This window comes from Nyctereutes procyonoides, unplaced genomic scaffold (genome assembly GCF_905146905.1).
Source record: "Nyctereutes procyonoides isolate TBG_1078 unplaced genomic scaffold, NYPRO_anot_genome, whole genome shotgun sequence".
NCBI classification, from domain to species: domain Eukaryota; kingdom Metazoa; phylum Chordata; class Mammalia; order Carnivora; family Canidae; genus Nyctereutes; species Nyctereutes procyonoides.
The window spans coordinates 10,379,491-10,402,162 of NW_026575145.1; the positions used below are offsets into that span (position 1 = coordinate 10,379,491).

The window sequence follows — 22,672 nt, forward strand, 5'->3', positions numbered from 1 at the left end:
TATCTTCCATGAGAAAAAGTGTACAAAGTGAGACTAATTTGAATCATTCTGGGATCAGTTACTTAGGGAGCAGAAAAAGAAAAGAGTAATATCTGGGAAGTTTTGAAGGGATATAATTTTTTTTTGGGGGGATATAATTTTCAAATCTGAATTCAGAAATCAGAAAACTCCTCTACCATCTATAGTTTGGAAGTTTCTTGTGGAGGGAACAAAACAGGAAAACATGGAATCCCAGAAAGTGAAACCAACGTCAGTGGAGCAGTGAAGAATACATCCTAGGATGATAGCTACGCAGCACTCCAGAGAGCAACCAACAGGTTGATTATAGCAAGAGGGACAGAGGCCCTGGGGAAAAAGGGAAATATATAAAACAGAAAGTGAGAGTGACAAGATGGAAAAAGCTGAAATAATAAAGCACAAGATCCAAGAAAAAGAAAGGTAATTAGAAATATCAGACAAGATAAAACAACTCTACAAGAAAGTCATGGCTCAAGTAAGACACACAAAATATGGTATGATTTTAAGTACTTGATGGAGTGAAAAAAAATTCTTTTGTCTTGATCCAAAAACATTCTCCTTTGGCACAGGGGCTGAGAAATTCAATCCAAAGTAAAGGAACTGTAATTCTTGAATCCCACATGGCCAACACAGTCCATTTCAAACAGGAAAAATTTAAAATCTAAACAGTAGTCTGTACATAGAGCAGAGAATAATTTCACTTCTAATTCCACTAAAGGACACATGGAAAAAAGAAAACAAAATTCAGATTCTTTACCTTCATTCAACTTGTTGAATACTTTATAAAAAAACTGGGACAGTAAGAGTTCTATACCGATCTACATGTTCGCTATTTCAATGTTTTCTAGAAGTCTATATTGAGTCAGTGTTTCTACTGATAAACCTAACTATTTAAAATATAATGAGTATATGTATGCCTTATTTGAGTATTTTGACAATTTTGTCAATTATCTCTGCCAAAGACTTCTATTTTTTTTTAATTGGTAACATTAGTTGCAGAACCCATCCATAGGGAGATGAAAAGAAAATGGAATAGAGCTATTGATTCTTAGAAGTGACTTTGACATGGCCAAAATTTCAGCAATTTATATGATCAAGTACAGATGTATGGAATATCAAAAATACTCCTCAGGTGACAGTAGGAAAAATGTGATCTTGTGCTATTACCCTTTTTCTTGGCAGCATAAACCAGAAATTATTTTAAGGTAATCTTTGAAAATGTCTGTGGAATCATATATGAGAAAATTTTGAAGAGTTATGTAAAGATATATACCTAAAGAACTTACACTTGAAAACACAGAGGAACATGCCTGTCATGGAATTGGAAAAAATATTAATCAATGCAAAAACTGTAAGTAATATTTATGCATATGAAAAAGTCAGCAGAATATTGATTTTGAAATTTGAGATCTTGTTGTTCTTTTAGTATATTTAACAGTATATAGGAAGACTTTCAGCGTTTTAAGTTCCCCTTAGGAATATATTTTCCCCTTGCACCCTTTTGCTTAACCCCACCCCAGTGATTTTACAAGGCGACAACAAAGCAAACAAGATTAACTTGTAAAATTTTAAGACTTTTAATATTTAAGGAATACAGTGAACTATTAAAACCTTGAAAGCTCTAACAATTTTGCCAGTTATTATTAATAAGTATTTATTGGCAAATCTAACAATCTTTAAGAAAGTCAATAGAGTTTAGTCAAATCAGAAAACTGTTGTGTATCAGAACTTATTTATAATAACATCAATCAAAACAAAAATAACTTCCTGCCAGTGACACTGTGGGCATACTCTAAATAAACTGCTATGATCCTAGAACTCAGATCTGTTTCGAACTAAGCAACATATACAGGACACCTTGATTCATATTCATGTCTCAGAAAACACGCTGCTGTTTACAATGATACTTCTTCAATCTTATATCGGCCTGGGCTATCACTGCTATTGCTAGAGTATGGTGACTACTCTTAAAAAGGAAGGTTAGTAAGGGACCGAAGAATTCTAAGACACCGTCAGAACCTGAGGCTTTTCTTCTGGTGAGTCACTGAAGTACTGTCATAAAACATAACTTCTAAGAAAAGCATTTTTGTTTTCTATTGATCAGACTTTTTTTGTTTGGCTTTCACTGAAAGAGTTTGCAGCAATGTGATGAGGGATGTATTCCTTACAGTCTACTCCTTTAAGAATTGTTTTATAAAATCAGCCATCAAGAGTCCTTACTTTTGTCTCCACTCTTGCTCTGCTGTGTCAGTGGTCACCTTACCTCTTTAGTTCGTCCACCAACATTAATCACTGCTTATCTGCCCGAACACTGAAGATAGGCACCAGTATCCTCTAACTTCTTTGAGCAAAATAAAGTCACATTATATGTGTGTTAATAAAAAAATGAGAGCTCACTGGAATTAAATATTAGGATAAATGAATATGTCATGTTGACTCTAGCTGCCAGTGGGAGCAAAATGCAAATCAGAGGCATCAACAAATAGTATTGAGTTATCCACAGACATGATTGTTCTGCCTCCTGTTACTCTAAGTTTAACGTGTTCTTATTCTTGCAGTTTCTAATACATACAAATGCAATGACATAAAGAAATATCTGTAAAACTATTAAAGGTGAGTGTATCTGGAAGCTATGACTGGAAAGCTATCCAGACTGACACAGTGAAATGAGGGAACAGAATCTGTGAAATTAGATTATAACTTATTGAAGTGAAAACAAGGAATTTGTATAGCCTTCTAAAAGTGTGACAAGCACCTTTCACGGAGGTTAGAACCAGAAAACAGAACTAGAATCTAAGCATTTATTTATCATGCAAATAATTATTTAGCACCTACTATAAAGCTGGATGGTATATCAGGTGCTGGGAAAAAAATTCATGCAAGACAAAGTCCCTGTTACTTTTTGTGAATGATATAAGAGTTAAAATTAGTCTTTTACATATAGCTATCCAGTTTTCTAACACTGCTTCTGAATAGGTTTTACTTTTCCCTATGAATTGACTTGTCTTCATTGCTGAAAATGAATAGACCATATAGTGTGTGACACTTTTCTAATCCAATGATCTACATGGTCCTGTCACATTACTAGTGTCTTGATACTTGTGATTTTATGGACTTTATCTTGAAATCAGGTAGTAATTTTTGTCCAACTGTTTCTTTTGCAAATTTGCACTGGCAATTCTAAATCAATTGCATTTTTATGTAAATTTTAGAGTTAGTTTTTCAATGTCTATAATAAAGAGTGGTGTTATTTCTATTATGATAATATTAAATCTACAGATCAATTTGGAGAGAATGAATATCTTAGCAATATGTAAGACTTAGAAAAATCTTCCCATTTATGAACACTGTGTATTTCTCCATTTACTTAAGTCTTCCGTAATTATTTTCAGCAATCATTTGTAGTTTTCAGAGTACAGGGGTAAATTCATCCTCAAATTTTTCATAATTTTGGATGTGACCATAAAAGAAACTGAACTTCTTATATAATATCCAACTGTCTATTACTAATAAAAATACAATTGATTTTGTACAATGACCTGAATTGAGTTATTCAAGTATATTTTTGAAAATTTCTTAGGATTAGCTATACATACAATTATATTGACTGTGAATTAAGACGGCTCTATTTGTTTCCAGTTTTCAATGATTATGACTTTCTGTAGGAATTTGAATTGAAGTGGCAATTACAACATCCTTGCCTTGTTCCTAAATTTACACAGAAAGCATTAAATCTTTATTGTTAAATATGTAAACTGTAAATTTGTCCCCAGATGTTATCAGTCAGACTGAACAACTAAATGGATTTTGAATTTTATTATATGCTTTTTTTTTTTGTAACTGAGAGGATTGTTTCTTCTTTTTTACGTTGTTAACATGTTAAAACCAAACTTGCATTGCCACTTGGTCTCAATGCAGTATTCTTTTTATATATTCTTGGATTAGATTTCCTAGTTTTACTTGAGGATTTTTTGAGTCTATGTTCCCTGAGGGATGTTTCCCTATAGTTTTTGTTTCTTGTAATGCCTTTGCTTGGCTTTTATACGAACATAAAATTAACCCTATTAACTAAGTTAGGAAGCGTTCCTTCCTCCTCCATTTTCTGGGGAACCTGTGTTACAATTGTTATTGTTGTCCTTAAATGATTGACAAAATTTACATAAAGACACCTGCACCTGGACTTTCTTTGACTAATGTTTTAAATTGCGAATTCAATTTCTTTAATGGATATAGGGCTGTTGAGAGTTTCCATTTCTTTTTTGTCAGGTATGAGTTTATTTCTAGACTTTATTCTATTCCATTTATTTCGATGTCTATCCTTATGCTACTATCACATCATTATGATTAATGTAGCTTTGTAATAAGTTTGATATTAGGAAGTGAGTCTGCATACTTTCTTTTTCAAGATTGTTTTTGCTGTTCTGGGTCCCTTGCAATTCTATATGCAATTCCACAAAGAAGATAGCTAGGATACTGATAGGAATTATGCTGAATCTGTAACTTAATTTGGGAAGTCTTGCTATCTTTTTTTTTTTTTTAAGATTTTTAAATTTATTTTTTCATGAGAGATACAGAGAGGCAGAGACATAGGCAGAGGGAAAAGGAGCCTCCCTGAGGGGAGCCTGATGTGGGACTCAATTCCAGGACCCTGGCATCATGACCTGAGCTGAAGCAGATGCTGAACCACTGAGCACCACCCAGGTGCTCCGAGCCTTGCCATCTTAGCAATACAGTCTTCTGATCTAGGACCATGGAATGTTTTTCTATTTATTTCGATTTTTAAAAATTTCTTTTAACAATATTTTACAGCTTTCAAACTGTAAGCTTTGTGCTTATTTTAAAAAGTATTTTACTGGGGGATTCCTGGGTCGCTCAGTGATTTAGCACTTGCCTTCGGCCCAGGGTGTGATCCTGGAGTCTTGGAATCAAGTCCCATGTCAGGCTCCCTGCATGGGGCCTGCTTCTCCCTCTGCCTGTGTCTCTGCCTCTCTCTCTCTCTCTCTCTCTCTCTCTCTCTCTGTGTGTGTCCTCTCATGAATAAATAAATAAAATCTTTAAAAAAGAAAAGTATCTTACTCTTTTTGATGTTATTATAAATATTGTTTACCTGATTTCATTTTTGGATTGCTCACTGTAAATATAGTTAATTTTCACATATTGATTTTATATCCTGCAATTTACCAAACTTACTTGTTCCAGCATTTTAGTGAGTCCATAGGATATCCTACATACATAATCATGTCTTCTGTGAATACACAGTTTTACTTTTTCTTTAACAATCTAGAAGCCGGGACCCTGGGTGGTTCAGCAGTTTAGCACCTGCCTTTTGCCCAGGGCGTGATCCTGGAGTTCTGGGATTGAGTCCCACGTTGGGCTCCCTGCATGGAGCCTGCTTCTCCCTCTGCCTGCATCTCTGCCTCTGTGTGTGTGTGTGTGTGTCTCATGAATAAATAAATAAAATCTTTAAAAAAACAAAACAAAACAAAAAAAACAATCTAGAAGCCTATTTCATATTCTTGCCTAACTGCCCTTGCTACAACTTCTGGTACAATGTTAAATAGAAATGTTGAGAGTGGACATCCTTGTTTGAGATCTCAGGAGCAACATATCCAGCCATTCATCATTAAGTATGATGTTACCTGTGGGTTTTTTATAGATGTTCTTTTCTATTTTGAGAATATTCCCTTCTACATTCCTAGACCTTTGAGTTCGTTTTGTTTGTTTTAAATAATGAAGGTTGTTGGGAGATTGTCAAACACTTCTTCCCCATCTACTGAGATGATCACATGAGTTTTTTATTCATATTATTTTGTTTATATGTAATTTTATATCAATATTTTTGTGTATACAATGGTTAACTTACATGTTAACTTGGCAGGGCCATGGTGCTCATGTATTTGTTTAAACATTATTCTAGCTATTTCTGTGAGGGTGCTTGTTGGATGAGATTAACATTTAAATTGGTGGACTGTAATAAAGTAGATTATTTTCTATAATGTGGGTGGGCCTCACTCAATTACTTAAAGGCCTTAACAGAACAAGACTGACCTCCTCCAAACCAGAAAGAATTCTACCACCAGATTGCCTTTGGAACCAAACTGCAACACTGGCTCTTTCCTGCATCTCCAGACTGCTGGTTAATCCAGAAGATTTTGGCCTTTCCAGACTCCATAATCACATGAGCTGATTCCTTCTACTAAATCTCCACCTCTGCCCCCCATATACCCTATATGGTTCTGTTTCTTTGCAGAACTCTAATTAATATAGATTTTGGTAGCAGAAAAGGAGTGCTGTGGTAACAAATACCTAAAAATGTGGAAGTAGCTTTGGAACTGGGGAGAAGGTAGAAGCTGAGAGAATCTTGAGGTGCATATTAGAAAAAACTTACATTGCCTTGAAGAGATGACTGGTAGAAATGTGGATGTTAAAGGTAATTCTGGTGAGAAAGCAGACAGAAATGAAGGTGTCTTTGGAAACTGGAGGAAAGGTGACCTTGTTTTAAAGTGCTAAACAACTTGGATGCATTATGTTCTAGTGTTTTGTGGAAAGTAAAAATTATAAGTGATCAATTTAAGATACTTATGGAAGAGATTTCTAATAAACAAAATACTAAAGGTGTGTGTGGTCTGGTTTCTCCTTGTTCCTTATAGTAAAATGTGAGAAGAGAAAAATAAATTAAAGGAATTGTCAAGCAAAAAGGAACTGGAACCTTAAGACTTGGAAAATTCTCAGCTTATCCATATTGCAAAAACTGATAAAGTGTGTTCTAAAGAGAACACTAAGAGGAGACAGCAGCTCCATAAAGAGATTATGGGTATGACCCATGGATCTAATCAGCCATCCCTACAGAAGCTAGGAATAGACCTGGGGTTGTACCAGGAGAAACACCGCCAGCTCAGACTAACAGGGACAGACACAAGACAAAAATGAAGGAAGTCTGTTGACTTCTGGGATCTACAGGATGATACATAGATATTCATCCTGCTGCACGCATGTGCCATCTTTCAAAAAAGAGAAGAATAACCCTGAAGGTGGTTCAGGGATCTACAGGGTGGTTACTCTCAGCACAGGCCCAAAGAGCTAGGCTCTTTCCTTCTTGGTTTCAGGGGGCCACATTGCCACTGCTGCTGCCCAGGGCCAATGGGTGACTGCTAGCTTCGTGGGTCTGGAAGGTGAGGCTGCCCAGAGGTGGGCCCAGGGGACAGAGCACTGAGTTTATGAGGTTATTCTAGAGCCTTAAAATCTTAACAGATTCTTCCCTGATGGTTTTAGACTTGACTGGGAACTGTGACCCTTTTCTTATTTCTGATTTCTCCCTTTTGGAATGGAAATGTCTATCCCATGCTTGTCCCAGCACTGTATTTTGGAAGCAGATAACTTGTCTGGTTTCACAGTGGGAGGGGAATTCTGCCTCAGAATGAATCATACCTCAAGTTTTACGCACATTTGATTTAGACGAGATTTGGAGCAGATGCAATAGCAGGTTAAGACTTAGATGAGATTTAGAGCAGAAGCAATAGCGAGTTAAGACTTTTGGGCTGTTGACTTTGTGGTGAATGTATTTTACATGGGAGGAGGACATTAATTTTGGAGTGTTCTAGACTAAACTGTGTCTCCCTAACCCAATTCACACATTGAAGCCCTAACTCCTAATACCTCAGAATGTGACTGTTTTGGATATAGGATATTTAATGAAGTAATTAAGTTAAGCTGAGGACATCAGAGCCCATTAGGATGGGCCCTAATCCAACTGACTGGTGACTTTATAAGGAGAGATTAGGACACATGGAGGGAGACATCAGGGATGTGTACACACAGAGGAAAGGCCACGTGGGAACACAGAAAGAAGGTAGCCATCTCCAAGTCAAGGGACAAAGACCTCAGGAGAAAGTGAACACCTTGCTGACACCTTGATCTTAAACTTTCAATCTCCAAAACTGAGAAAATAAATTTCTGTTGTTTAAGCTACATGGTCTAAGGTATTTTTTAATGGCAGCCCTAGCAAACTAATAAAGTGTATTCCATTTCTTGATTTTCAGATGTTAACTTTAATTTACATTCTTGGGATAAATCCTGCATGGTCATGGCAAATAAATCTTTTTATATGTTGCTGGGTTAAGTTTGCTAGTGTTTTGTTTTTTTTTTTTTTAAGAATAAATGTAACATAAAATATACTATTAGTGACATTTGGTATATTCATGATATTATACAACTATCATCAATATTTAGTTCCAGAACATTTGCATCATCCACAAAGGATACCCTGTGTCTGTTAAGCAGTCATTCCCCATTCCTCACCACCTCCAGCCCTGGAAACCACTAATTTGCTTTTTTATGAATTTGCTGATCTTGGATAGTTCACATAAAAGAAATCATGCAAAATGCACTTTTGTCTCAGGCTGCTTTCATTTAGCATGTTCATCCACATTGTAGCATATACCAGCATATGTCCTTCTTTTTTACCGTTGAATATTATTCCGTTGTATGGATACATCACATTCTGTTTATCTAAACATTAGCTGATGGACATTTTGGTTGTTTCCGCTTTTTTGGCTATTGTGAACAATTCTGGTATGAACATCAGTTTACAAGTTTTCGTTTGAATACCTGCTTTGAATGGAATGGAATTGAATTGCTAGGTAATATGCTAATGTCCAAGGCTCTGTATCTGTAGGCAATACAGAATCAAACTTTAATGCATGCTAGTATTCAAATTCCTGCAACCTTCTCTCAATTCCATAATGTGACATATACTCTTTACATTTTCACTTTTGCTTATTCTGTTCTTCCAGACTAGGATGCTCTTCCTCCTCTCTTTCTGTCAGTTCTATTTGCTCATACTTCAATTCCCAAGCATTCCCTAAAATGTTGCCTATTTCAGTCTGTAAAAATATCTCCCTTCTGTGATTTTCTATAGCAAGGTCAAGTAATATTATTTAACAGTATATAATTTTTAATGCTCATTTTGAGTATATTCTTTTTACTGAATTATAATTTTTTTGAGGATTAGCAACTGCGTCTTATTCTTTGTTACTTTATTCTCCATAGGAGACTGCACAATCCTTAGTATACAGTAGGCTCTTGATAAATCAATATGAAATTGAAAATGGCTATTTGGTTAATGATTACTTTTAATATGGTTAATGTTACTTTAGTGACTGTGCTAGAGCAATGATAAAACAATACAATACTACAATGTGCAAATAAAAATAAATGATTGTGTGGATAAAATTACTTTCACACACAGTATTTACCTTCTGTAGTCTGACATATGATACAATACTAGAGCTTAAAGGTTCTAAAAAAATCCAGCAGTAGTCTATTTATAAATCCAGACACTGACTGCGGTTGTAATTTGTGTAGTTTGGTTGAACACAGACAAAGACTGTTAAAACTCCAAAGCAGGTCAGATTCTTTTACCGCATTAACATGTCTTTAACGTGGTCTCAGAGAGGTGTTTAATGTGACAAACATATCAAACATATCCCAATCACGAAAATAATGCTGAAGTACCAGTTTAGCATTAGCAGTATTTATGATAGAGGCAGAGCTAGGGGAAGCTGTCCAGTAGATAAGTAAAAGGACCAAGTATTAGATGGGTTAGGCAATATTTAACTTCTGTTTCTGGTCGTGATGTAACCTAGGGTAAGTTCATAGCTCTGTGCCTCAGTTTCTTCATCTGCAAAAAAGGATAATACCTCACAAGGATGTTGAAGGGATTAAAGAAGATAATGTATGTACAAAACTCCAAGATAAAAGATGGAATTAGAAACATAGTTTTAAGATTACACCTTTATTTTTTTCTGGGCTAGATTTTTAATAGAAAAGATTGGAGAAATGGTATATTTTGAATGTGACCTCTATAAAAATATTTTTAATAAGGAAGAATAAAAATGAGCAATCATTAGTTTTCTAATTCCCAACAGATTTCTGACCATTAAAATGCTCCTGCATGAAGAAACAACTCCTGAAAATAAACTGTTCATAAAAAAAGAGCCAAATCTAAGTTCAAGCACATCATTTTGCCTAAATATTTATAGTTTTTTAAAATATTTTATTTATTTATTTGACAGAGAGGAGAGAGTAAGAGCACAAGCAGGGGGGAGGGGCAGTGGGAGAGGGAGAAGCAGGCTCCCCCCGCAAAGCAGGGATCCCAGCCCCACACTGGGTTAGGCAGATGCTTAACCCACTGAGCCACCCAGGCGGCCCTTGACTAAATATTTTTTTAAAGTATCCTACAACAAGACCTCTAATTTCAGTGAAAACTTGTTCCTAAAGAAAAATCAAACAATTTCATATTGCAGTCACGATATTGTATTTTGAGTAAAAAATATAAATAAATAGGGCAGCCCAGGTGGCTCACGGTTTAGCGCTGCCTTCAGCCCAGGGCATGATCCTGGAGACCCGGGATCGAGTCCCACGTGGGGCTCCCTGCATGGAGCCTGCGTCTTCCTCTGCCTGTGTCTCTGCCTTTCTCTCTACCTCTCTGTGTGTCTTTCATGAATAAATAAATAAAATATTAAAAAAATATAAATAAATAAATAAATAAATAAATAAAAATAAATTGAAATGCATTAACAGAATCTCAAAGAAAAGTGAATGACAACTCAATATAAACTCAGCACAGGGATTACAATAACAATGGTTCACATCTATTAAATACCTAAGTGTGTACCCAGCAACTGTACAAAGCATTTGGCATGCATTATTTCATTTGAGTTTTCCCCAAAATAATATGAGGCAGGTAATATTACAATTCCAATTTTACAGGTCAGGAAATCGAGGCTCAGACAGAGTAATTACCTGTGAAAGCTCATTTAGTCAGAATGTATACCATCTGTCTTACATCTGTAATGTCAGCTCTGAATTAAAACATTGTATTGAGGGATCTCTGGGTGCCTCAGTGGTTGAGCTTCTGCCTTCAGCTCAGGTCGTGATCCCGGGGTCCTGGGTTGTAGTCTCACATCAGGCTTCCCTGCAGGGAACTTGCTTCTCCCTCTGCCTATGTCTCTGCCCTCTCTGTGTTTCTCATGAATAAATGAATAAAATCTTTTAAAAAACCCCAATACTGTATTGTATCAAAAAATTTAAAATAAACAACTTACAAATAAAACAATAAACAAAGATCCAATTAAATCAGATTTATAAATAAATGAAGTTTTCTTCATATGAGTTATAATTCAAGTCTATTTGTCACCTTTTCATCATGTTACTAATTATAAACCAAAAAGAAGTAACTATTAAAAATCATGTCAGGACCCAAAAGAATAATACTGATTCCTTGACTTCACTTCAGTTTTTAGGTAATAGAGTAGGGAAACTAGATAAATGGTTATTTCAATTCTGAATCACCTACAAAAAATTTAAAAAGTAAAATCAAAATATCAATTTTCACATAATTGAAGTTTCAGAAAATTTTCATTTGTTTTTAGAACACCTGACCTAGCTTGATACAACCAAACTTTCCATGGATTAATGTACATTAAAATATTTTTCAGATCAATAAAGTCTAATAAAGCTAAACTAAAAGAAAAATCCCTAGGCTTTTGAAATTCTTGATTGTTTCATGGAATAACTGAATATTGTAAATTTGTGATCTAATCAGAAGCAGTTATTTGGGAAGTGACTGGAAGTATATTAATAGAATACTGATAGCCATAAAATAAAACCTGTATAAGCCCAAAGGAAACAGGATATAGTGCAAAACATTTAAAACTTAATAACTATGCAGAATGGTAAACTATAATAATAAACTCAGACATTTCATAAATATTTAGGGTTTGGAATTATAAAAGGAACTAAATATTTGTATATATACCTGAGTTTATAAAACAATTTTTCTTTTGGAATTACAGGGAAAACATTCAAGTTAGCCTATTTTGACCTTTGCGAACTTTTGGAATATCAGTTTAAGCTTGAGAGAACAACTACTTCATGCTTTAAAGAGTGAAAACTCTAGCTACTTTGTATGTAATTGAGAATGGGATATTTACACATTTAAATGCCCAACTGCAGATAAACATTTGTCCTTTTGGGAGAGGCTTAGGTGGAAGGGACCCATGGCAAAATGACAATGTTAAGTCCCGGATATCTGCGTGTACTGCCAGTGCCACATAGTCTTAAAAATACTGTTGGATCATCATCATCCTCAGTCAATATTTACTAAGCTTTTTATGACAGCAGTGGCATTAGAAATCAAGAGTTGCTCAAAGATCTTAGTTTATTATATCTTGTTCTATATACTAACATCATTATTTATTGTTTTCATAGTCCAATCATTTGAAGGCTTTAAGCAAAAGAAAGACCTCCCCTGAGGAAGCAGGAATTCTGCATCTTTGGACTCATCACAGCAACATCAACCTTCCCTGGTTCTCAGCCAGCTGGTTTACCTTGCATATTTTAGACTGGCCACGTTCTACAAATGCATGTGGATTCCTTAAAATAAATCTTTCTCTATGTATGTATACAGTTTCTTGGTTCTCCAGTTTCTCTGGAGAACCCTGACTAATATATACTCCATGATATAATTTTATGGGTCCCATGTTAGCAGATCTTCCAGTTTTTATTGTGACAATCAACTTAATATTTTTAAGTAATGTGTTGATTAAACAAAACATCCATAGGAAAGATTCAAAAGTACTTTTTTCATTATAAGAAACAATACTGGAATGAACATGACAGATGTTCATTAATAATATGTTCATTAATAATTAATAATATTGTTTCTTGAGTTTTTAATTCTAAAGTTTTAAAAAAAGTAAAATTCAAACAAATTTTTTTTTCAAGATTTTATTTACTTGAGAATGAGTGAGAGTGAGCAAGAGAGAGCATGAGCAGGGGGAGGGGCAGGGGAAGAGGGGAAGAGGGAGAAGCAGGCTCTCCACTGAGCAGGGAGCCTGATGTAAGGCTGGATCCTGGGACTCTGGGATCATGACCTGAGCCAAAGCAGACAGTTAACAGACTGAGCCACCCAGGTGCCCCTTAACAAATATTTCTAGTAACAGCTTTCAAATTTGAACACTGTTGGCCTGGAAAAAAATAAACTTTGTTGGCAGACGACATACTCTATTATATGAAGACTCCGTTTTGTCCCACATCCTTGCAAATGACTAAATAAGATGTTGGACTAGGTCTATACTATTTCCAATTATTTTACTCATCAGCAAGTTCATACTGTATGCACTGTATACACTACTACTCCAAAGAAACTTTTCCTCTGAAGAAACTTTCAATCTTGTATTAAATTTCATTGTTTATTAGTTTGTTTGGCAAATATTTACTGATGGCCTGATGTATATAAAGAATAGAAGCCCTGGTAGAGGAATTAAGAGAAATAGTCATACAACTATTTCATAGGTAAACATGAGGTATGGATTGTGAGAGCACCATGGTGAAAGAACTATGGTAGACAATTTTTTGGTAGACTCAGATAATTTCTGATTGAGAAGATAAGAAGAAGACTAATGGGAGTAGTTGGTATTTAAATTGTGTTCCGGAGGCTCAATAAGAATGTGACAGGCTGAGATGGAGTGTTCCAAGAGGAATAGGTGACATTTGGGAAAGCACTGGAGTGGGAAATTGTGGGCTGTGTCCAGGAAATAGTGAACAGTTCATTTTGGGAGTACAAGTAACAGTCAATTCAGTACAACAAATATTTACTGGGTTCCTACTATGTGTGAGGCAGTATACTGGCACTGGTGATGCTGATATCAATGAAAAAAGATAAAATAGTAATTCAAGCATAGACAAAATTCAGAAAGAACAAGGCTTCATGAATGTTCAGCTAAAGAGTTTGGAATTTATTGTATAGCTAATGTGTTATTAAGTAGTGTCAATGGCTGAGAAGTTGAAAATAATGTTTCAGCAATCTTAACAGGAATAAGGAATGGAGACAACTAGATGAAGTAGGAAGAAAAGTCTGGCTCTGAGATTATCCAAGCCTTATCTAAGGCAGGAACTGTGTGAAATAAGATGGCAAAAGTAATAGACGCCGCAAGGAAAAGTGTAGCAAAATTTGACTACTGCATACATTTGTGAAAAGGGACAAATGAAGGATCACCTCAGTGTGAGGCAATTGGCACCTGTGGAACTACAGTAATGGTGATTCTGGACCAAGAGCAGGGGAAATACTACTTTTTTATCTAACAACATATAAGATTAAGTTTTTCTCAAGCTAACAGTAATAATATTAATAGATGCCAAACACCAGTTGAAAGTCCCACTTTAACTCTGGACCTTTTTGCTAATCCACAATGATTAAATGACAAAGTATTTTGTTAAATGCTCTTAAAAGAGGAGGAAGGGTCATTTGATTGAAAAACAAAAAACAGTAGAACTATACGGATGAGTTTTAGTTTTGCTTTTTAGCTTATTGTTAGAATAACGCCCAGCAAATAGTGAAAACTGACAATGCAAAAAATATCCTTCTGGGTACAAAGTCAGAGAAGCACAAAATATTTCAGTAGAAAGAGCCTTTTACTAATTTAATAGTTGTCTTACATCTAAAAAAGCAAAACTTTTAAAGGAGTTTTATCAATAATACTATCAATTTATTTCCTTTACACAGTGCTTTACGGGTTTTAAAAAACATCCAAATATATTATCTCATTGATTTTCACAATAAGTAGGTCAGGTATCTCTGTATACAGGTGAAGTAATTGACATTCAGAAGTAACTTCTTAAATGTCACATTCTATAATTTGAGAGGAGGAAGGTAAGAATCTTTAATAACTATATTTCAAATCACTGGACATACAGAAAATGCAAACCTTAGGGTTTTTTTCAAACTTCATTTTAATTTTCTTTTTGTTTTTGCATTCCATAGCCACTAACAAATATATATGGTGGTTTGAATAGTAAAGGTGAAGCCAGTTATGCGTTAAAAAGACCTTGAAAATAGGTGCAACTTAATAGTATAAGAAGATAGTTCTTCTTATAATTTAATTTTTTTTAAGATTTTATTTTTTAAGTAATCTCTACATCCAACATGGGGCTTGAACTCCAAATCCCAAGATCAAGAGTTGCATGCTCTATTGACTAAGCCAGTCAGGTGCCACAACAGTTCTTGATACTAAACATCACTAAACAAAAATTTAATCTACCTCATGTGAAAGGGTGACAAATTTCACAAAATGTTAGAACCAACTACAAAAAGCCCCTAGTGTCAAAGTTAAAGAAACTGAAAGCTTGGAGCTTGCCTATGCTAAAAAAAAAAAAAAAAAAAAAAAAAAAAAATCTGGTTAATGGCAAAAATGAAGAATTAGGATCTTCTTTTGTTCTTTTTATTACTGCTTTAGCAGTATGGTACCATAACACAGTTTAATGGATAGCTGTTTTTTTTTTCCCAAAGATTTTATTCATTTATTTATGACACACACACACACACACACACACACACACACACACACAGAGAGATAGAGAGGCAGAGACATAGGCAGAGGGAGAAGCAGGCTTCCTGCATGGAACCCAATGGAGAGACTTGATCCCGGACCCCAAGATCATGCCCTGAGCCCAAAGCAGAGGCTCAACAGCTGAGTCACACAGGTGTCCCTTGGATAGTTAATTCTTACTGAAAATACATATGTGACAAAATTGTTCATGTCATTGGGCAGTCCAATTAGCACAACTGATTAGAATACTGAATGAATGAAGTCAGGATAAAGTATTCAACCCTTCTTTTTTTTTTAAATAATTTTTTTAATTTTTATTTATTTATGATAGTCACACAGAGAGAGAAAGAGGCAGAGACATAGGCAGAGGGAGAAGCAGGCTCCATGCACTGGGAGCCCAACGTGGGATTCGATCCCGGGTCTCCAGGATCGTGCCCTGGGCCAAAGGCAGGCTCTAAACCGCTGCACCACCCAGGGATCCCTATTCAACCCTTCTTGATGAGGGACTGTACTGAGAAAAACGCTGCTCCCTGGCTAGAGCTTGCATGCCATAGTCACTGCTGACTGTCTTATCAATGTATAGTTCTGAGAGAACATAATGGTTTAAGGAAAACCTATCACTATCTATCACTAAAAAAACAAAACCTATCACTAAAAAAACAAAACAAAACAAAATACCAGATCTTAGTGACAGTAATGCTTTTGATTGCTAAGGATGGCATATACACAGACAAAAACTATAAGAAGCAAAAGACTCATATTAAATAAAATTTAGAAAAATAATGTCGAAAAAATTAAGAATTTCACTCTCTTTTTCAATATATATTACATGGGCTCTATATTATGGCCTTTACAACTTTGAAAGGTATATTATAAACCATGGTAAGTAGGGCTTATGTTTTAGCCCAATTTTCACTATGTCAAACATGTAAATATTCTACTAAATGATTTCTATGATTAAGAAAATACCAGTACAATCATAGGAGACATACTACCTTAAAATATGAAGCATTCAATAATTTTGGTCTAAAATGTGAAATTTACCAGGTTCTGTAAGCCATCACAACTTCCCACATGCAATCATACAAAATATAATACAAACTTAAAACAAAACTGCTGTTACTATAAATATTAAATCCTGGTTTACTGGTATCAAACAACAGGATCTTATTCTTATCCACACACTTGAATTTACACTTTTTTTAAGCAAAAGGAAGTATACGGAAGTACTATAAAATCAGCAAACACTGAAACTTGGGCATTCTCTCGATTAGAAAGTTTGTTATTATTATGCCTCCTGAACTTAGGAATGCAGCACTACAGGTTTACAATAACAGGAAAAAAGTCATTACTAAATATAAATCTAACCCTTACAAACCTGATGAAGCTGTTTAGATTGAAACTAATGAAGCTGTTGCAAATGAATTTAGCATTTAGCACAGCGATGAGGAGGTATTAATACTTTCCTAATAACACTTTTGTAATAAGGTAAATTTATTTTAAATCTTCCTATTGCTATTCCTGTCTTTGTTATGCCTTCTGCTTTAATGTGAAAGAGCTGTCAGTTATAATGGTTTAGTATCCCTACGCAACCACCTCATTGCTCCTGTCCCTAACTCTGCCAAAGGAAATGAAAGGCCAACATTTCTCTTCTTCGGACTTAAAATCTTCTAAAACTCAAAGGAAACAAAACAGAGAAACTCAGAAATATATATTTCTGTTTTCCTTATTTCCATACATGGATATGGAATGATTATATTAAGAGTAGCTCTTAGTGCACATAGCCCTGCAAAGGAAAACTATTCTTAGAAAAGAATTTAAAGGGAAGAAGGTTATTATCACTAACTGGCAGAACTATAGGCAAGGTAGAATGAAAGTTATCAGCATATTTTAATCTGCCCCTAAAACTAATAACCGATCATACATCTCCCTGGCTTTGGCCGTTGGAAAGCTGAGAGCCAGATTTATACTTGAAGTTTATTTATTCTTTTGTTGTTTCATGGTATATACATACAAGCTGTATACTGACCTGTTCCTGACTGACCATCTATTCAAGTGAGTAAGAAACACTGTTTACTTTCATTTGAATCAATTAAATCAGAATGTGAGCTCCCATGAAATTTCAGCTTTGTTCTTTTTGTAATTGCCTCTCCCTTCCCAGAGTTTTATATCCCAGGGATTTTATCCCTATGCTCTTTTAAATAAATTTCTGTATATATCCTTACAGAATATTCTTTGTACATTTAAAAAAATTGTGGTAAGATAATATAAAACTTACCATTTTAACCATTTTTAAGTGTACAATTCAGTGGCGTGAAGTACACTCACAATGTTGTGTGACCATTAGCACATTCCATTTTCAGAACTTTTTCACCATCCCAATCAGAAACTGTATCTATTAAACCAGTACTCCCCATCCTCTCCCTCCCCAGCCCCACTCCCTTTCCCTCAGCCAGTGGTAACTCTCTATTCTCCTTTCTATCTCTATGAACTTGCCTATTCTAGATACCTCATAGAAATGGAATCATACAATATTTATCTTTTCTCTCTGGCTTATTCCACCTTAGCATAATGCATTCATGTTGTACCATGTATCAGAACTTCATTTCTTTTCAGGGCTGAGTAATATTCCATTATATGTATATAACACGTTTTGTTTATTCATTAATCTGTTGATGGGCACTTGGCTCATTCTGTTTTCACCTTTTAGCTAATTTGAAGAATACAGTACAGACATTGTTGTGCAAGTATCTGTTCAATTCTTTTAGGGTATATACCTACCTGTGGAATCGCTGCATCATGTGGGGGAATTCAATGTCTAACTTTTTAAGCAACTGCCAAACTGTTTTCAAAAGCAGACACATCATTTTATATCTCCGTTAACAATGCACGAAAATTCTCTGTACCTTTTTTGTTTTGATAGAAATGTGGATGAAACTTTCCTCATAGGCATCACACATTCCCTCGTGTAACACATACCATACAGGTTTCTTCCTTTAATACATATATAGCTGTTTATTTCAACATGTAGCTTTATTTTTAGATCATTTTCCATTACAGCATTTATAGTGAGTACCCCCAACACAGGCCAATATTTTCAGAGACAATAGCCAAATGGGTAATCAGTACATTAGTTTCATAAATCGTTTACCTCTTCATATCTAGTGACTCCTCCCTCCTCTCAATTTCACCTACTTCTAAGGCAATGCTTTTAATATTGTCAGTGCTCAGACTGAGTGCTTCACCTCCGAAATCTTAAATAGCAACATTCCACTTTCTGCCTAGAACCTCTGATCCTTTTAGCTCTTGAATTTTCTTATTCCCACTACCTTTGCTTTTGATTTCAAGATTCTGGATTTCTTGATTCCTCCTTTTTCTCCTGTACACAGGTTCTTTCAGTTTTATTTCCTGCTATATTTAGCTTACACTATCATTCATCATTTCAACAACTTTTTGCTAGTTCAACCACTCTCCTCATCATATCAGTCCCACAAATTTGTAATCCTGAATCACTTCAATCCTTTGCTTTCTGTGCTATAAGACAGCTGAATGTGTTAAGTTATGCAACTGTACAAACCAGACCTCATACTAATCTATCCCATTTATTTGCAGCTAGCTCTTCAGAATTGCTTGGCTCGTTCTTGCCCTTCTTCACTTCTCTTTCCAATCCCCTTTGGTAGCTACTCTGGTATTCCTTTCAAAGCCTTCTGCTGTCTCTATTTCAGAAGCCCATGTTGACCCTCACACTTTACAGGAAAAAAAAAAGAAACTATTAATTGTGAACTGAAATGAAACTATTAATTGTGAACGGAAATTTATTCCTATTTCACAGCTATTCTGTCCTTCAGTCAGTCCTATCTGTGAACATAAGCTGACCAGCTTCCTGTTCAAGGCAAACACTTCTGCAGATTCTAAATTCGATCTTGTCCTATTTTTTTTAGGAATCCTGTTCCATCTGTACCAATTCTCCCTATTGGCTCTTTCCAGTTAATCACAAACACACTCAAATACATATCTGCCATTTTCCAAAAATGAAGAATTCCTTACCCTATCTTCCTTTCTTCTCAACTGTCATTAATGTCTTTCTTATTCAAGTTTCCTCAAGGAACCACTCTATTGTCTAGATTACTATGCTTCTTTACCTCTAATCATTCTTCCATTCACAGAAAACTGTCTTCTGTATCTGATGTTTCATTAAAACTACTTCTGTGGAGGTTAGTCATGACCAGCAATATATCATGACATAATCCTTTCATAACTATTTCAGTAAAACTGATTTTGAGTTAATTGCGTTTTATGTATTTAACATTATTCTAAGAGGGGGTAAAATTAAAAGAAAATCTTTCAGTAACCCACAGGCCAAGTTAGTGAATTCTTACACTTCGGAACTGGAGGGTATTATGCTGAGTGAAATAGAACTGGAGGGTATTATGCGGAGTGAAATAAGTCAATCGGAGAAGGATAAACATTGTATGGTCTCATTCATTTGGGGAATATAAATAATAGTGAAAGGGAATAGAGGGGAAGGGAGAAGAAATGGGTAGGAAATATCAAAAAGGGAGACAGAACATGGAAGACTCCTAATTCTGGGAAACGAACTAGGGGTGGTGGAGGGGGAGGAGGGTGGGGGGTGGGGGTGACTGGGTGGTGGGCACTGAGGGGGGCACTTGACGGGATGAGCACTGGGTGTTATTCTGTATGTTGGCAAATTGAACACCAATAAAAAGTAAATTTATTATTAAAAAAAAAGAAAAATGCCAGTGTGACCTACTGAATTAATTTCACAACTACTCTTGCAGCATAAATTAAATAAGTGTTAAAAATCCTTCAGTGGCATTCCTTTAGAAACTTCTCATATTTATAATTGGCAAAAGGCTATTATTATTATTATTAATGTACTGTTTTAAAAATATGTATTATTTCAGAGATGGTATTTAGATGAGCAAATAGTTCAACAGCCAGCTAAACTCTATTCAGACAACTTGTTTATGGTTATATTTTATAATTCTAATGGGAATCTAAACTTAAATTTTACTAAATGCAGGAAGGAAAAAAAAGGTAGAATAAAGAATATTTTATCCCTGAATCATTTTAAAATTATAAAAATGTTTTAACTGAATGTTTAATTTGACTGAGGTATTTCTTCATTCACTAAAATCAGGTAGAAACATTTCCCAAACCAACAAATTTATTTATGCCCAGGTTAAGAAGAATTTTACCTGTAGTAAACTCGAAGTGTTTGGATTTCTTCTTCTAGTTTTTTGTACTGTTGAATTGCAGTCTCTCTGGCTTGTTGCATAGCCAACAACTTTGCCTGCAAGTAGTTAATATTTTAAGAAATTTAATATCAGTATTGGTATGTTAGAATACAGTATTGTAGTATAAATAGGAGCCTTAAATTTGTGATAGTTTTAAAATCTATCAGTATTATTTAATAGAGTCTCATAATTTCCCACAAAATAATCAAATTATATTAATAACAGACATATTGAAAACAAGAACATATTAAATGTACCAAGTTTGCCCATTACTAAGCTTCAGCCTTATTCATCTGTATCATCAGATATATGCTCTTCTGCAATGTTTAACTTTACACACAGAATTCAGAATGTGGAACATGGGTTCAGAGCAATATCTAGAGTAGAGATAAGCACAATGGGTGTTTCACATACAAACTTAATGTGGCTCCACTGCCTGATCACACCAGATTTTCTTTTAACTTTATTAATAGTAAAACCCAGAAAATTCTAAATATGTTGTTAAGCTATCCTTGATATTTTATGTGAAAAAAATACACAAGAGTATAACCTGATTCTTAGAGATAAGACTTAACCTTTTCGATTCCTTTTCTGCAGGAAAAAAAAATCTCTAGAGAGAGTATGGCAATAGTCTTGAATGTTAGAGGTTCTTTTATTCAAAGGATGTTATTGTTCCTCTCTACCTATAATATTCAAATTTTAAAGGGTTTGCAATCAGTTTTTTGTTAGGGGTTCATATTCATAATTTTAGAAAAACTGCCAACCTCCAACCATCTTTTGCACTGGGTTTCAGGTGGAGTCAAAAAAAGTTTTCAACGTAACTTTTAAAAATGGTACTGGTGAATCAGATTTCAGTTTTATTTATTCAAAATTTAATTTGCATGGAACAATGGACTTTCTCTTTTAGTGGTCTTTGATAGGTAACACAGAGCAAATTGTTATCAGACACCTCACAAACAACATTAATGGCAATAATTAATAAGTAATTGAGTTTGGAGGCAGAAGTTGACTAATTTTGCTGAACTCATATGATTTCACTGGGATTATTTTCTTGCATAAGAATAAATTCATAAGACAAACTGTGAAATCCTAACCACAAGAAAATTAATTAGTGTAATGTAAGTGAACACTTTCCTACTTTAATAATGGAGAATGATGAAAACAATGCAGCAATTCAGGTCTTTCTATAACTTTAGGAACTGAAGTAAATAATTTGTTTTCTATCTGGTCTTGGAAACAGGACAAAGAATTACTTCTACATTCTTTTTTTTTCATTCTTTTTTTTTTTTAAGATTTTATTTATTTATTCATGAGAAACACAGAGAGAGGCAGAGACATAGGCAGAGGGAGGAGCAGGCTCCTTGCGGGTATCCTGATGTGGGACTTGATCCCAGAACCCCAGGATCGTGCCCTGAGCCAAAGGCAGACGCTCAACCACTGAGCCACCCAGGTGCTCCTCTTCATTCTTTCAATTTAAGATGTTCCTTTAACATTCATATTCTAGAATTACAGACTAAACATTCTCAAAAATGATTAAAAAGCATTTAAAAATAGATGACTGGTTCTTTATGCCAAAAAATGGACATCTTTGCCAGTTTTCAGTAAATTATAAAATGTGATTGAAATGGTAACATGGACCACTGTGACTAATGGTCAAAAAGAATCACACAAGAAAGGACAGACATATCACATTCAACTTATAAAATGCTCAACATTCTGTGGCATGTATTTAAAGGATAGATACTGAATAGGTAATAAAGGATTTGCTAAACAAATATATAACAATGCTAAGTATCTTAGATGATTATTTTGAAGGTATTTTTTTATTTAACTTGGTACTTCTGCAAAAACAAGCCAAAAAAAAAAAAAAACCCTCTCAAAAACAGAAAGCAAAACCAACAATGTTCTCATAGGAAAATGCCACAATGAAGATTTCTTCCTAAGAAATTTCTGCTAAAAAATGGGAACATGAGAATTTTACTTAAATTCTTGTGCTTTAGGTAATAT

At 34.8% G+C, this 22,672-nt stretch overlaps 1 protein-coding gene across 7 annotated transcripts in view; it reads right to left on the reverse strand.

Moving 5' to 3' along the window:
- Positions 1 to 22,672, reverse strand: part of MIPOL1 (mirror-image polydactyly 1) — a 321,422-nt gene that overhangs the window by 95,656 nt on the left and 203,094 nt on the right. For all 7 annotated transcript variants that reach the window (XM_055309236.1, XM_055309237.1, XM_055309238.1 and 4 more), the window contains one exon: positions 20,627 to 20,721. In XM_055309236.1, the coding sequence (XP_055165211.1) occupies positions 20,627 to 20,721 (95 nt within the window). The remainder of the gene's footprint in view (positions 1 to 20,626; positions 20,722 to 22,672) is intronic.